We start from the raw sequence: 17,517 nt of genomic DNA on the forward strand, positions 1-17,517 counted from the left end.
TTGATATGCATAAATCTACAAACCTAATGCACGTGCGAAAACGGATACATTGATCCTCGACTCAACATGTCGAATATGTTCATTGGATTGTTATACCCTGGTAGATACAATACTTTGTCTATTCCAGACCTGATCCCGTAGACGCCAAACCCAAGCCAATATGCTATGCGAGGTACTCTCTAAACAATCGAGACCCATTAACCCAGTCAATTCATAGCCAAGTGATCTCAAACCAACAATGATAGGCTCGCGAGGACAGCCAGCGCAGCCCACAATGCACTAGCAGAGCCACCCATCCGGCTACCAGCATTCTGATTGCTGTCAGAATTGGTCGAGGAAGCATCGCAGTCTCCCGTGAAGTTGGCCGCGGCACCCGCGCCCGCCGGGATCGCCGTCTCGCTCTTGCCGCAGTTCTCGTAGGGGGCCATGAGGATGGCGTTGCTGGTCTGGTCGAAGACGACGTACGCCGAGCGCAGGAAGGTGTCGCCCAGCAGGGCGGAGATGCCCGAGTTGGTGTCGAGCGCCTGCGTGCCCAGCACGCACGTGTCGCCGCCGGCGTCGAAGATCCACTCGCTCATGGGCACGTGGATGGTGATGCCGGGGAAGGCAAAGTTGATCATGGCGTTCTGGTCCGCCACGGAGCAGTCGACCAGGTACAGCCCCGAGTCGCTGTCGAGCTTGGCGTCGAAGTCCTCCACCATGCCCTCGACGACAGAGCTGGGCAGGATGCTCAGGCTGGAGCCCGTGTCCAGGACGATGGCGGTGCTGCCGCCGGAATAGGTCTTGGACTTGCCGTCGATGGTGGCGCCGACGCTGTTCAGCTGAATGCTGTATCTGTTGATGTCGTTCGCCGTAGGAGCGAGGATGTCGTTTGATACGAGACTACCACTGAACTTCTTCGTGTCCACGCCACCAAATATGATGACGCCGGCGTTAGTAAATTCATTGCCGCCGAGCGCGACTGAGAAGGCCTTCGACTGTGTGGCATTCTGGGCATATAGCTCGTCCACAAAATTCTTGTACTGCAAGTTCTTGCCATCGCCAAAGCCCAAACCCAAAATGCCTTCGTTCAGGTCAGCATCAGCAATCGCGACGCCAAACTGGATGCTGGTAAGGTTGATAGCTAGGTGACAATTGTTAGCAAGCTGCCGTGTCTGGAACGCGAATTTTTCACTCACTGCTCTCTGGCAAGGCGACATTGTCCGTCACATATTGTATCCTGACCTGCCCAGTTCCGTATGTGATGTCATTCGTCGTCTGCAAGTCCTCCACCGTTGATGAGTTGTTTGGGTCATATGTGCCGTCGTCCTCGCACTCTTGCGATTGCGTCTCGGTGATCGTCCTGCTGTTGCAATTCGGGTCGACCCATAATTCGTCTGAGCCGGTGTCTATGGCGACCTTCACTGATTGTCCGGGTGTTCCCACGCTTACTGTCAAGAAATTAGATCATTGCCAAGCTTCGGCGCACAAAGGACATTCTTACGCTCAACGAGGTAGCTAGTGGTCGAAATGTTGAAAAGCGGCACATCTCCGTCGCGCTTGACCACCGGCGCGACCGAGGACTTGTGAGTAATGGGGAACGACATGAAGCCGGGATTTGGTGCTCGAGGTAGCACATCAGCTGCGCTGCTTGCAGCAAGTGCAAGTGCGAGCAGTGACCGTGAAGTCATGGCGTTTCTGATTGTATGCTGTTGCGAAACCACTAGAAGTGCCAGGTTCTTCTCCAATCTCGAGAAATTAGGTGTAATGTCAAAGCGAGGGCTAAGCTCCAGAATGAACAGAAGGATATGGGAATCACAAGGAACCAAGAGGACATAAAGAAAAGTAATCAGTATACCAAGAATGGAAACGGGTCAATTATGTATGCAGAGCAAACACCTACAGCGCTTACCTGCCGCCCTGTCCAACTGCATAGCTAACCCGGCTGCAAGGGTCGCCGCTCTGCGACAGGAGGAAGACGCAGCCAGCAGCCATGACCTTAGTGTAGGTAGCCCATCCTGCGAGCGAGCCCATCTTGCCCGTCTCATCGGGGCCGAGTGGCGCGGGGAGGCTAAGCACATAAGTTGCACAGGCATCTGACACACTTGTTGCACGAAGGATGGCCACTGACTGGCCGATCACCTCGAGAGTCTTGCGCGTTGCCACCACCATGGAGCGCCGGGCTTATTTGCGCAGTCGGAAGCTGGGCTTGGCTGATAGCAGCGTGCAGAATCGGACCCGTCCTTTTTCACCTTTGACCAATTTTAGAGCAACGCTACACGGTAGCTTGATTCATCATTCCTCAGCAGTGAAGCTCGAGTGAGTTGGTTACTCCCGGTAAAGTCGGCCGGTCGGGGCGTTGGCAGATCTGGGGTTCCTTTCTTGAGGGACCTGCGGTTGCGTCATCACCTGGATCTATACCGGATACGTGAGAGCAAAACACGCTGGAAATGTGGGCTGCCTCTCGGTGGCCCAAGTGCCGGTGAAGCAGCTGAGCAGAGGACCCCTCAAAGGGAGACGTAAGCCTCGGTCAGGCTGCTGTGCAATTGGCCCACGAACTCGCCGTGTGAAGTGAAGTCCATACAAGCATCTCCCTTCACAGACCCGTTGACGATGTCAATGTCAAGAAGGTGGAGGAGGTTCGGGCTGCTTAATGCTTTCGATGGTTAAGCTTTGCCAAGCTTTCTCGGCAAGTGGTCCCCAACCGCCTCCGCCTCCGGGCCTTTAAATTGATTAAGGTAGGTGTTTACATGTACCATACCAGCGTTTCAAAGTGGGGTGAGTACCTCGCTGCTCAAAGAATATATGCCAGCATTCGTCTTCATTGTCCACGGTGACATCGTAACATACAGCCATGATGGGAGGAACATGACCTATCAATAATGACTCAGGATGAAATGAGCGTCGAGGGCCAATCTTCCATGCGTGCCTACAATTTTACCACGGGGTGAATGGTTTGGCGCTAAGAGTGGTTTCGGATGTTCGAAAAGGCTGTGGCCACCCAGGCTGGATCATGCCTAACCCGTAAATTGGCTAACTTGGAGGTCGGAATTCACTCAACTGAAATCACTGAGGACTCCGAACAACCCTTGAGAGCTTCGCATGATAAACATGTTGTTCGATTCTTAGGCGCCTTCGGCAAGGAAGATCATGATATAGATAATATTTGTCGAATGACTCTACATACCCTTCCAGCTGCGGCTCATGTTACTCTCCATTAGCTGTTTTGCGCATTGCCTTCCTTCCTCTGGCCGATGATATCCAAAGCAAAATAGACCGATCCACCGCCTCACTGAAGCTCTCCAGATTATGGACTGTACCGGGAGCTCTCATCTCAGTTCTGAGCTATGCCACCGTGATCGTTTCCGCACGTCTCGCCTCCACGGTCCTCGGGACCAAGCGGATCAAGAGCTCTGGTTTATCCCAAAGGAAATGACATATGCTCCTTTCCAGCCATCCTTCACTACGCGGGCCAAGTTCAAAGTCGAAATTCCAGGCCATTCTTGCCAGCATCAGACGCATTTCGGCATGCGCAAGACTGTGAGCAGATCAGCAAGGGGGGGCTGGCTTTGTCTGTTTTCCGGTTCATGACACAAACTTTTTTCCAATGCAGTTGCGTGGTCCGACAGAGAATGGCTGCGCCGCTTCCAATCTGTCGCTCGCAAACTCGGGGTCACCAAGCCATCTTTCTGGGATCAGGCGTTCGGGATCTTTGAAGAGTTTCGGGTTGTGGAACATGGGCCACTGCCAGATTTGGAGAATAGTCTAGTTGTGAAGCGTTAGTCAATACTCAACGGCTGATAGGCTAGGAAGACTTACGTCGGGCGGAATATACTCTCCACGAATCGTAGTCCCATTAGGGGGTGCCTTGCGAGGTATGGCAGAAGGCACAGGTGGATAGATGAGGAGAGTCTCGTGCAAGACGGCCATCATGTAATCCGGTTTCTGGACGCTGAGAAAGTCAATCTCGTCTTCGCTGTTGAAGTTCGCCCTTAGCTCGTCCTGTAACTTTCGCAAGATTCGTCTGTTGGTAGCCAGCAGATAAGTGGTGCCTGATAGCGCAGTTGTGGTTGTCTCAGATCCGCCCACGATCAGATTGTGGGCGTTGGCGAGGGTCTCTTTGTGCGAGATTTGCTGGTTATCAATCAGATGTAGTCAAGCACATGGCATACCGCACTTTACTGACGCCTTTCTCAGAAGCCTGCACGATCGACATCATGAAGTCTGGCCTGGCGTCCCTGAACGCAAGACGTTTGCCCACTTGTGCTTCCGTAAACTCCCAGTGGTTCTTTATGTCATTTATCACGTTCTTTGGAGTCAATAATGCGGCGAGGCTGTCGGCAAAAGGATACCTGATCAGAGCAGTGGCGATGGCCATGCCCTTGATATGCTTGAAAATGAGCTTTACCCAAGGGGGATCGTGTGCGTTATCCACGCAGCCAAACGGTTCACCAACGGCAAGGTCGCCGATCATATCGAATGTAACCCAGTTATACCAAGACGTCATATCCAGAGCTTGGCCTTTGGCGTAGGCTGTCTTCAGCCTGTCCATCAATAAGGAAACGTAATGCACGAAAGTAGGCTGTTGTTCGATCATGGCCTGGGCAGAGAAGCCGTGACATGATCTTTCGTAGCCGGTTATGCCTTTCGCGGTTTGAACCTACAATAGTCATGGAGTCACCTCGCCAGAATGCAGGGTCTCTTCCATTTTCGTCCTGGCCTCGCTTTCGGTGTTCCATGATTTCGTCTCATGCCTCCGGGTACCCGAATGAGAGCTCATTGGGGGCTACTCGAATCACATCTCCGTATTATAGATGCAACTGTAGTATCTTCTTATGCCCACTACCAGAGATCCAAGCGTAAGAAAAGTGAATTTGAGAAGTAGCCCAGAGTTTCGGACCAGGGTATTTCCGGAGTGGATGGAAATATAGTCTGTAAATAGTGGTGCTGAGGAGGTAGCATACACCCTAGATATAGCAACACTCGAGTCAGTCAGTTCAATCAGTGGTCTGTGATCTAAGCTAGAAGAGAAGTAGCAAAGGTCCAACATCCCTAGTGAACATCATACCGAAACCAAAAGAACTATTGAAACATTCGTGATCGTAACTTGGCTAGGAAAGCTTTTGATATTTGAAGACATGATGGCGGATAAGATCGGTGGTTTTCTGCTCGGAAGTTAAGATCTAGTTGCGCATGAGCGCCGTAACAATATCATGAATGGTATGTTTCTATTTTCTATCAGTGGCATGATAGTGGTTGCTGGAATTCATAACCTCTTTATGCTCGATATTGCGAGGCCCAAAAGGTGGTCACCGAGGGGGGTCTCACTGCCCTCGGTTATGTAGGTGATCGTGTCTGCATGTCGTCACGCGTGTACAAATCTCTAATTTGCTTCTTATTGAATCTGCGCCGATCCCATTTGTAATTCTGGGGAGACAGTGGGACACGATTATAGCCATCGGTCCGTTGCTAGTCATTCTTCTTCTAGACGCTGCATATACAATGCATTTTACTATCCCTGGAATAATAGTTTGTGCTGGTGGTAAACCACAAGAAATCTATACCTTGTAATCAGAGTTAGAATTATATGTAAAATGGCATATTAGGTTATCGAGTATGGCTATATCTATAACTGTCTTGTCGGGGCTTGTGGTGACCTCCATAGCTGACCGATCTCCCCATGGCCATAGGTACTCTGGCTTATTAGCTCGGCAACCTAAACTCTAAGGGAATAGAATGCGGTGTAAGATGTGTTAATCCTCAATTGGACATGCTGTTTGGTATGTGTGTAAATTGATGAGAACTTCGAACCATTTGAAGTGTCTGCTTGTCATAGCCCCTTGAGTGTACGGATCATCACCATCCTTATCTGTATTTCTATCTATTGATATCTAACAGTGATCTTCGGTTGGACTTTGACGAGTTGGTCTATGTAAAGTTATGCTAAGTAATTCATCATGCATAGCACAAATTCATAATAAAGATCCAACGGTAATGTACCAGTCATACTTGACTGTTGGTCTAAGTAATTCACCTTGAATTCAACTTCAACAGATGATGTCTTCGGTGTTCCGATCATGAGCTATAGACTTTCTCTCCTTTTCCATCAATGATCTCTTGGACAAATGTCTCAAGGCTTCTACCCCTGAGTCCAGGATATAGATCATCCATGATAAGATATCCTAGATACCTGGCGTACTCTGGAGTGTTATCGCCACGTACGCCCCATGAGTTCCAGTATTCGTACTGGGCCCGCAGTTGATTTACACTTGCGGAATCCGAGACTTCAGCAAGCTTTGATTCTAGGTCAGACGCGGACAGCTTTGAACACGGATGGTCAGTTATCAATCACATAGATCGAATTGTGTGCTTTACCTCGTTTTTTAGTGGCTTCTCTCCTGTCATCTTCTCCACCAGCTCAAAGATCTGGTTCTGTGTCCTAGTTTCAGTGAACACAAAAATCTTTCTATTGAGAGTGCGCGGATCGGTTATGACTTGAGCAACATATTTTCCAATATCGCGGACGTCTGTGAGAGCGGAAGGGACGTTGCCTCCGGCCAAAATGGTGTTGCTCGGGGCCAAGAGAGCGTAGTCGAAGCGGCCGGAGGGAACATTTGGGAGCGTGAGCTGGAACCACCACCCAACATCAATAACAGTATACGGAAGATAGATCCTGTTGATGTGGTCAAGTATCTCCTCCTTCTGTGAAATATTGTCAGTGAAGGAGTGTCTACGAACGTTCTGGGTATCTAGACTCGCCTTGTCACGCAGCTGCATGATCCCGCGAGGTCCTACCGTGGCAAAAAAGCATGGCACATATCGTGAAACACCCGCGACTTTGGCAGCTTTCGAAAGAAGAATCTCGTCGTTTAGTGATTGATAGTGAATGGTGGAGATGACCACGTCTGTGTTTCCCAAAACCTTGACAAGGTCATCTAGTGGCCCTTGAAGATCAGCTACAACAATCCTAATGCCTTTCGCCCTCAGATCGAGGACTCCTGGCTTGCTCAATGAAGAGTGGCGTATCAGCGCTGTTATTTCCTATGGTCATGTCAACATGAACCAGTATTACCAATAACGTGGCAATACATACAAAGGTAGTGGTCGACTCAAGCAGACCATTCACAACAGACCGCCCGGTCTCGCCAGTAGCTCCGACGATTGCCACTTTCATTTTACAATTGAGCCAGTTACCAGCACGTGAAAGATGAATCTGTGTGTTTCGCAGTGTTCAATAGGAAGTAGATTTCTTTCACGTATTGTTATCACGCGGGGTTCACGCGGAAAATTCCCCGTATTTTTAGCTTGATGTTGACTGTTCTAAGATTGATACTAGTTTCATACTTTTAGCCTCGGCAAACTGAATCTTAAAAGTGCCACCATACAAGCTTCAAGGAACCTGCTTGGAACCTCGCAATTGCAAAAGTCGGTGGAAGAGTTATTTTGCAATACCACGAGGAGCAACGAGCGCCGATATTGTCAGGTTGAATGACAGTCAGTCAAGGTTGTCGCACTCATTAATCATTAAGATCAATCGCTTCAGGGGTTAAAGGTTAGAATTAGGCGAGGCTATTTAGCCTCCAGTGCCCTCATGGGCATGACTCTTGTCGCATTATTCTTGTCTTAGGGATCGCGAAGCGCTCGTATCTGCCTCTGGCAGGGTGAACCCACTTATCTGAATGCCGCAGCAAAGTGTGGGTTCCCAACCCGTTCATAGTACGATTCGGGCACCGGTCACTATTAGGTATACGAACTATCTGAATGTTATCAGTATAATCAATCAGTCCAGGCTTCCAGTACCAAATTGTCACCAGCAATTACGCGCCCTCGTAGCATTGACCACTGCATTAACACTTACGAGGCTATCGTGCACAAGATCCAGTGCTTCGCTAGTTGCAGTCGATATCATCATAGCTTACTTGTCTCTAGAGCCATAAATACTCCATCAGTGCCAATATCGTAGTCTTTGCCTTTTTGCCAGCCAAACCACTGATCTAGCGTTCGTCTTCCTCCATCACCAGGCATACCCATGCCTTTCCAAGCATGCAGGACAGGTTTAGCTGGTGAATTTGGCAGATGAACCAGCGGCCTCTGTTCATAGCCGGCCTTCTCCAGTTCAGCATGATCCAGCACTGGTGTGACACAGGCATCTAGACCAACAAAGACAGCCTCCCACTCCTTTCGTGTCTTTTTTCGAAACCTCTTTTCAAACAAACGATGCATTGCCGGCCAGCCTGCTTTGTCTTCCCGTCGTCTTTTGTCAGAAGTGACGTCTTCGATGCTCAGATCTAATCCGCGGAGCAGGTGTGCAAAGAATTGAGGCTCTAGGGCACCAACTGATATATACTTGCCCGCGTCTTTGCATTCATAGCACCGGTAATAGGGGCATCCACCATCCAACAAATTAGTTCCTCTCTCGCCATTCCACACTGGCTCCTTGGATCTTAGCCGCGGGATGGTTCCCAGGTAGCCGACACCATCGACCATGTTAGCCTCCACAACCTGACCGTTTCCGCTTACCGCACGATGTATGATGGCAAGGAGTACACCGGCAAAGCCGACCAGACCACCGCCCGCATAGTCTCCCAGCACATTGGCCGGTGGTGACGGAGGACTACCGCAGCCGCCCAGCATGCTGAGGAGACCCGAAACGGCCAGATAGTTGATATCATGGCCGGCAAGGTTCTTGTACTCCCCATCGCGTCGAAATCCGGTGAGACGAAGTGCTATCAACCGGGGAGGTGTCTGTAGGAGGGCTTTGGGATCAAGGCCTAGTTTTTCTAAGACTGCGGCCTAAATGGATCGATTAACACATCGACCCTGTTTAATAGAGATTTTAGTAAGGAGATGCAAGCCGGTATCTTTAGATCCGTTGAAATGGACGACTTATATGAAGTCAGGATATCAGAACTCGCTGCATTGCCAGGCCGGTCAAATCGGATAACGGAGGCGCCATAAAACGCCAGAAGCTGTCCGCAAAAAGGTCCTAAGTCGCGGATCAGAAGTAATTACCACCATTAGCCGCAATGTACGGCAAGACCGACTCAATCTCACCAGGAGCTAGGCCGGCGAGCTCGAGGACTCGTATGCCGTTCAATGGCTGGTTCTCCGACATGTCATTCGTATGCTGTTGTGCCGCAGCAACCTAGCCTGCAGTGCGTCGTGCTCAGTACAACGCCGATGTATCGAGACAGCTCGTCAAGGGCTTAGTCCCTAGGAAATCCAATCGGTCCCGAGCATGAAAATTGTCGCTACTTTTGCTAGCGGAAAGCTAATATCTGATGTACCTCTCCTAACAAGTGATAGCCGAGGTTGCCTTTGCGACTGCGTCTGATCACACAACTTATCCCACATGTGGAGATGAGTTCCTTATTTAAGTCAGATGAGGACTATCTCTCCCTTGCAACTCGGTACTGAGGCTAACGGTGACAGATGGGGTCCTCGTCGGGGTTCCCGGTGAATATGTAAATATGTTCTAGTTATCTAGGCCTGACGGCATCAAGAGGAGATGCACGGACACTGATTAGTTGATTCCTATTTCACTATACCCTCGGTGAATACATATTACACTGCTTGATTAGTGATACGGTCTAAGTGGTTCGGGTATGCGTTAATCTATGTAATGACAAACAAGCGACTTATCCCAGATTCGCAACCTTGCTCAGCCCTTCCATGGGACTCTGCCATTCTTACTGCACAGCAGCGTCTTCGCCTTATGCAACGTCATCGCACGCGCCTCACCCGTAGTACGCAGGTTTCAAGGATCATTATCAATTTTTTCATTCAAGATTTAGCAAAATTATCTTCAATGAATACAGAGACTCAAAACCCTTTCGTTGAGCAGAAGGGGGATCCGACACCAACAGGAGCCTGCTCGCACCACCTTTAATGCAATGAGATACATGCGTAAGTTCAAGATTGCTCCGAAGGTAATCGGATTGAGTGTGAAGCTCACTCATTGAAATCGAAAGACCAAATAAACACTTGCCTTGGTGACAGTCAAGTTACTAGAGTCGAACTATCTTGCAATTACCCAGGTTTTGTACTCCGTGTCATATAGAAGTATAATATTATTGATGATGTTTAACCTGCAAGATGCCCCAGGGCCGAAACCCTGGACCCTCGAGTCTACTCTCAGTGTCCGATAGCCAGTCTTTGCTCCTAGGGGAGCACCCCATGGTGATATAGCATGCGAAAACCCCCTTTCCAATCGACCGGATATGTGATTACTCTACATGCTAAATTTTCTGGATCAGGGTGTGTAAAGAAAACCTTGCTGAGCTTCTAGCATAATGCCTGTCTCTTTTGAATGCTACATTACTCGGAGACGAAACTCAAGTGTACCAAAATCCATTTCTGTCTGTAGAGGTGAGCTCTCGCCGCTCTTAAGGTGAGCTAGCCCTGAGCCCAGGGCGAGCATCTCCGAGCTCCAACTGACTCGGACTAAGCTTGGGCTGAACTGTAAGAGGTAGCCCACTTTCAGAATCTCATACCCCTGTAATAACCTATGTAAAGGCCCTTTATAAGGCCCTATGTCCTAGAGTCGGGAATGTAGCACTGTTTCTTGGCCTCGGTTAGTGTTTCCACAATAGAAGTAACCTATGATATGACTGAATTATGTCATAGCCTCTGTATGGCTCATCTTGATTCCAAACCCCAAGACAGCGTAATTTTGACTCTTGTAGCGAGGCAAATATGACCGGTACACCATTGCCAGGTTGGAGATAGATCTATACACTCAAGATGACAGTATGACTTTGTGACAAGCTGTAGAGCGCGTACGAGCATATAAATCGGTAATGGAAAGTTCATTGAACTATCTCCATCATACAAAAGAGATTTGGGTGCTTGCACACCATATATATACTGAGTAGACCCCTGTCTGGGCTTGGGGAGCTTACTACTTACTTAGTGGGGCTCCCATTCTGTCACAGACTTATAGAGCGAGAGCTCATAGTAAGGTTCGCAGGAAAGGTGCATGAAGAAGAAGATTTGCATTAGTCATCTACAGTCTCTACAGGGCGGCGGATAGGTTCATGGGGCCTTTGCTGACTCATCCTTCAGATAGTTAAAGCTGCACTGGCCCACATGAGGCAGAGCGCGGGCGTGGAAGAACCGAAACCGCTTGCTTGAGCGAAAAAGGGTAGGGGCGCTGCCTGATTTTTCATCCAGATGTTAACAAGTTCGGTCACAAAGTGAACAATATTCATTGAGGGACTGCTCATGATGTTATGATATGGTATGGTATGATAGAATCTTGTGTACGGTGGTCGGTGTTCTCAGGTGTTTTCGGTGCTCGTTTCAAAAGTTTCTTTTCATTTCCAGTTACTGACAGATGCGACTGGTGTGGATCTGGTAGAATATATGCAGTTGCAGGTATAAGATAGAAATAGTCTGTAACTTGTTTGTGAAATTGAGTAGAGAGTGCCAGTCGAGATCCTTTATCTCCTTCAAGTGTCTGGTGATGGAAGATCCCATGATGATGCACACGATTCAATTTGTCAGTGAAGGTCGTTGACTGGTGAAGGGAGTAGCCATTCCAGGTTGGAACAGCTCATGAGCAGGCACTGTAGGCCGAGAGCAGCGACAGGGTCGCCGGCCTTTGTCCACTCTACGGGGGTTGTCTTCTATTCTTTTAGCAGAGCTGTGGCCCACCTGTCAGCTCGATAACTGGTATTCATCGTTCTTCCCGGGGCAGAATTGACTTGAATCGGCAGGCGTCTGGTCCAGGGTGGTTTGCTCTTTGGGTCATTATGTTCTTTTAGGGCTTCTTATGTGGTTGTTGCAGGCCTATTCAGGTTCTGTGCTCCCGGCTGTGTCAGACACATGCACAGTCCTCTGCCTGCCGACCTAACAAAACCAAAGGCCGTACCGTACAGTACAATGGCTAATAAGGTCTCAGGCTTGCAGACCTATCAGCACCGAAAGCCCATCGGATGCCTCTAGAGCGAATGATGCAGCCATTTTCGGAAATGTAATTAAAGGAAATATGGGCAAACACTCAAGGCTCCTCAATGCATGACCTGAAGCCACAAATGACCAGTAAGTCGTATTCAGCAAAGGTGGTAGTTATGGATATCACCTTGGTGGTGCCGCGGGGTCTGACACGGGCGAGATTCCGTTACCATCGCAGAATAGCCATTCATGACAGTGGTGTAAGGATAATTGACCAGAGGCTGGAATCAACTTTAAGTCAAATCTTAAAGCGAGTAGGCGTGTTGGTAGCTAGTTTCAAGGCGCAAAATCATGATCGTGAAGAATCAAGTGCGTATTCCCTGCTTGGCGACAGGTCAAGTAACGAGAAGGGCCAACAAACCCATTGTATCACATGACATTGTTGCCTGACATGTCAAATTGACACGAAGCTGTCATAACTAGTTCCAACCCATCTCCTCGTGAACAACAATCCTTCTCGGATTCGCCGCGCCCGTCAAATTTAGCATCCACTGGCAATCGTCTTAAGAACTAAGAACAAAGGATTGGAACCGCGAGTCAGGATGTCCCGTTGGCATTCAGAAGATTGCAGACTCCCTGATGTGAGGCTAATAGACCAATTCATTTCATGCTGGGGTTGCGGGGAGGTCCCGGATTTGAACACTATGAAACCAGTCGAGTCTGCATCTCGACGTGCTCCAGAAAGCCCGCCCGTCCTAAACCTCAGGTGGCCCAGCTCGGTCGTATATTCGGATATTCACGATGCGAGATCACCCAAACACGAGACTAGAATGCAAGATTCAGTAATAGTGTCTTCGTCAAATGCTGCCGTCCAGCCCGACGGGCCTACACAGCTACCGGAATTTGTGCATCCAGCGTATGCCTCCCCATTACGGAAGAATGCTATTCGCCTTCTCCGACTGCATCCTGGTGCTATACAGGATCCAATTCACGGTGAATTTGTTGTTTCGGATGTCAAGGACAAGACAAAATACGAAGCTGTGTCGTATACCTGGGCTGACGAAAATGGCGATTGCACCAGATGCAAGAATGTCTTTCTTGGCGCGTTTTGGGACGTTTGCTTCGTTACCTCTAGTTGTGAGGCTATTCTGCGCTACTTAAGGCATGAAAATAACGAGACACTAATTTGGATCGACGCAATCTGTATCAACCAAGACGACAGTAAGGAGCGATCGCATCAAGTCCAGTTGATGCGGAACATCTACTCCAATGCAGCCCAGGTTTTAGCATTCGTGGGAAATTCTTCGGAAGACAACGATCACGCGATGAGGCTTATCAATTTTGAGGCGGAGTATCTGACCGACTCAGAGAAAGCCGTACTTCGAGCATTCTTCAATCAACGCTACTTCCAGCGGGTGTGGGTGATACAAGAAACTATCCTTAGTAAATCTTTAAAAATCTTTTGTGGCACAAATCCACCCATAACCTGTAGAGAGAATGATACTCGTTGGGAACGACTGATATCGGAGGACCTTGCGCCAGCATGGCTGCGGTTCGTGCGAACCAGGAAGAGCTTCAAGCCAGAGGAGTTCATCATACCCCTTTCAGCCGCAGCGTCTTGTCGGTCCTCAGATGCGAGAGACAAGGTGTTCGGGCTCCTCGGGCTTGTTTTCACCCTTTCTCTCATCCATCCTGATTATTCCCTTTCGGCCCGAGAGGTGTTCATCGGCATTGCCGCCTTCTTTGTTCAGCGGTGTGGACTCTTCTCCGATGTCTTGAAGTATGTCTCTCATGAGAGCGGGTGCTTTACTCTTCCATCATGGGTGCCCGACTGGACCTATAAGTCATCCTCGATCAGCACCTATCGAATTTCACAGGCTATTCTGGAACTCAACCCTTACTATAAGCACAGATATAAGCAGCATAATCTAGTGACTGGATTTTCAGGCGAAAATAATTCGCGTTCCATTCTCATCGACCGTACGTACGCGTCTTTACGGGTGCAGGCCGTGAGGGTCTGCGATTTTTCTGACAACGAAGTTTCTGCTCTGCAAGTATTGAATCGCAGAGTATTTGTGTGGCACAGGGAAGATGTATCAAAACACCCTATCGTATTCATACCTCCTCGAGATGTCCCAATGGACTCTACATACAGTGTATTCTTTATCGAGGGAGCAAGCGAACCGGCCATTCTATCAGATTGCCAGGACGGGAAGTTTTCCTGCGTGACTTCATGCTCTATGCTGTTAAGAACGGACGAAATAGCACTGCCCGGACGAGGCAGAATTCAAGAAACAGTCTTAGCGAATCCCATGATCAACGAAGAGGAGCATGCTGTTTTCATGACATTCGGTCTCGATTTAGACACTGATTGGCATGAGTCATGGCAGGGCTGGGAGTGGCATAAAAACAGGGCAAATTGGGTCTATAAAGACAAGAGGAAGCTCAAAGCTGTTGCAACTATGCTCGAAGAGATGCTAGTGGTGAATAGCCTGTTGCCGTTGTCGGGAGGAGACGTCGTAGACGTTCTGTACCTCCTTATATCTCTCCTGGGGGATTACCAAAATCAACTGGGCATGTCGCCATGGTCCATGGAATCGACATCAGAGAGTCCCGGGACCTCCTCCGCAATTATGTTAGCAGAATTTGGTAATAGGAGATGGGTTAAGCTCAAGCCAACCCTCTTTTATTTAAACCCTAACATGGGAATACGTCAGGAAGGCCGAGTATTGCTGGAGGAACTGGTTTTCTGGGGAAGGGTCAATAACTTGTTCTTCTCAGACTATCAGACCTGTGATCGCAGATTAGGCCGGAAAAGTAAAGCCAGTTTTCGGGACTCGATCATTAAAGTACAAGACGGTATGTCCTCTGATGGTACTCTCATGTCGTTTTATCCAGAAGCAAGGGGCATCCCCATGTTACAGCGACTTCGGTTATTGTTGATTGTTATTCGATACATGGAGTCTCTCCACGAACCTAATTCTCCAGACAAGCTTCAAAGCGCAATGAACTCCATATTATCTAAGGTTCAGTCTCAAGGTCTTCTATGGAAGTGGGGAGAGTTCAAGGATGTACTTCGGCCACAACTTAAAACGTATCCATCAAACAAAATGATATCCAAGGCCATGAAACTAACCCTGTCGGACAAAAGAAGAACATGGTCGTGGCTCCAAGTAGAAGACCCGAGTTCTTTCACCGCTCACACAGTCGAGATTAGCTAGGCTACTTAATACCATAAAGGTAGAGCCGTGCATATCTGCCTCTACATTGTTTTACACCATGCGATAACATCAGCTAACTGTCGAGGTGACCTATCTCAAAAGGATCATGATATCCTCGGTCACCGAGAGAGTTGATAGATTAGCATATTCTATTCAAGTCTTATATAGCTTGTTAATAGTTAGTCAGCCATATTTTATCACAAAGTAGCATGTTGACCTCACCTTCCGTCTCCATTATATCTACTACAACTAGTTAGCCAGCTACAAGACGGCCGGACATCAAAATTACTATACTCTTCTCCTATTTGATGGTATATATACAAACGCAATACCCAATCGCATTTCGAAGACTAAAAAAATTTCATCAAGTCAATAAGATCATTGAACATTTGGTCAGTGATCGCCTGGTTCCGATTCTGTAGAACATCTACGTCTTTTGACAGTTGAAGAACTCTCTTAGTCAGTCTCTACCCTTTCTACTTGTCTCTTCTAAGAAGTCTAGCTTTGATTATCTACTCTGTTGTGATCCTGTTTTTCTCTACCATGTTTTCGGCTTCTATACACATACCTTATCTTGAGCAGCTTATAGTCATACTCTTCATCAAAGTCACGACCACGACACATACACTAGGATCTCGTCAGGCTCCAGTTGTTGGATTTCTTCCTCGATAATCTGAATAGGCTCATCTGGCCGAGAAGAAACTGCAACTTTGCCATATCACATTTTGCCTTGTGTAGATGACATCCTGTAACCATATGGTAAACTACCGAGGCAGCTGATCGGGTATCATACGGCGGTATTCTTTGTCAGGAGTAGACGTAAGGGAGAGAATCTAGGATTAATCAAGTCCTGAGCTTTAGACCTACGATTTGGATGGTAAAGGTCCAGTACAGACAGAGAAAGCCATTGTTGAACACGTTCTACTGTGTAAGGATCAGGCAGACTATCCAGCCGAGGGCCCTCGGATATGATCGAAAGGCCACGCATCTCCTGATTAAAATGATTGCATGTCTCTATAATTCTGGCCTCGGCGAATTGATACCGCTGTCGACTTCAGATATAAAATGTCAACGCCTTCCTACCCGCTTGTAGTCTGGACAGCAAGCCTATGCTGATCAGAACATAGCTTCCCGGGATAGCAGTTGCGCCGTCGTGATGTGGCCTCGGCAACACGAGTCAACATTGGGATTCTAAGTGTGACGGTAATCTGCATACAAACAGCACCACAGAATGCAGCGAAAATTCCTTCAGGCATTCGGCAATGAAGAGAAGAGAGTGTATCAATGAGTGAGTGGGGTATGTAACAAGCTAGTCCGCATCGTTGTCGGTAAAGTCCTTCCTGCCGTCAAAGCCTTGTTGTCCCAACAGGCTTTGGCACTGGCCGAACACCATTGGGAGCAAATGATGGAGTCAAATACTTGACTGCGGTCAGTTCGTCAACTCTTTGCAATGCTTCAATTCCTTCACGGGCAACGCCTTCCTGCTTTGCACATCTCACGCACATCATCGTCACCCCATCCCTGCCTTCTTGCGCCCTGGCTGGCTGATGACTCTGCGTTGTTACCCCGGTAGTTCGGGGCGTGTCACTGCCCGGTGGATATTTCAGCAAAAACGTCTCATCCGGCCCAAGCATCAGCTCCTCCACCACATTCGTAGAGCTCTTTGTCGCCTTTGATATGGCTTCTCCGAGGGCGAGCGCTACGAGTGGGAGAGCGCGCATCGCGGGCGGCAGGCCGTTCTGCACGTGAGAGAGCCGGGCGAGCTTGGAGACTTCGGCTCGGAGACTCGGCCGTAGTTTGTCTGCAGGCATGGCTGCTGGCCGCCTCACCGATTGAGACTTCACGCCCGGATTGCCATGAATCAATACTGGACAACAGGGCCTGCTGGCGCGGCTCCTGCTGAGTTACTAGTAGTCTGGACTGGGGGCTCGACACTCATGTCAGAAGGTGAAGACTGGACGAGGTGGAACCCCCGTCATCGGGTAGATACCTGTTCAGCCCGCTCAGATAGACGTGATAGGCACTGCAGGCACTGTAGGCAGCAGCCAAGGCGCGCTAATGTAACTCGTCTTTATCGATTTGATCAAGCCTTAGCTGAGCTATGTATACTGCAACTTAACAACAACGATCACTCGAAATCATCTATATAGACTGATATTAACAGTTCCCTCAAATGCTAATGACTGGGGGCCTCGTGTTCATTAACTGACATCATCGACGATGCGTCACGAGGCAAAGCACCTTGTGCGGACTGTGCCCGATCGATTGACTGAAATCTGCTATACCTTGGTAGTCAGTACGATATTTGAAACAGTGCCTACGACGCTTGGCCCAAGACCACAATCGCCGCCTTCTCATTCGGTGAAGAACGTCACGGAGGAAAAGGCTCAGGATCATGTGCAGCGAGAGATATGGTGTCAAA

General features: G+C 48.7%; 2 protein-coding genes across 2 annotated transcripts; both read right to left on the reverse strand.

The window, feature by feature from the left end:
- Positions 1-227: 227 nt before the first annotated feature.
- UCRPA7_4854 (putative eukaryotic aspartyl protease protein) lies at positions 228-1,586 on the reverse strand (the record flags this gene model as incomplete). Its single annotated transcript, XM_007917405.1, has 3 exons — positions 228-1,123; positions 1,179-1,430; positions 1,484-1,586. 3 exons carry the CDS (start codon positions 1,584-1,586, stop codon positions 228-230), a joined length of 1,251 nt encoding a protein of 416 aa, XP_007915596.1.
- A 1,978-nt stretch (positions 1,587-3,564) lies between these two features.
- Positions 3,565-4,486, reverse strand: UCRPA7_4855 (putative cytochrome p450 protein; the record flags this gene model as incomplete). The annotated part of the gene is made up of 3 exons (XM_007917406.1): positions 3,565-3,744; positions 3,799-4,113; positions 4,241-4,486. The coding sequence occupies 3 exons, from the start codon at positions 4,484-4,486 to the stop codon at positions 3,565-3,567; spliced, it is 741 nt and encodes a 246-aa protein (XP_007915597.1).
- Positions 4,487-17,517: the final 13,031 nt, after the last annotated feature.

The sequence above is a fragment of the Phaeoacremonium minimum genome (genome assembly GCF_000392275.1).
Source record: "Phaeoacremonium minimum UCRPA7 unplaced genomic scaffold PA7_03_scaffold_371, whole genome shotgun sequence".
NCBI classification, from domain to species: domain Eukaryota; kingdom Fungi; phylum Ascomycota; class Sordariomycetes; order Togniniales; family Togniniaceae; genus Phaeoacremonium; species Phaeoacremonium minimum.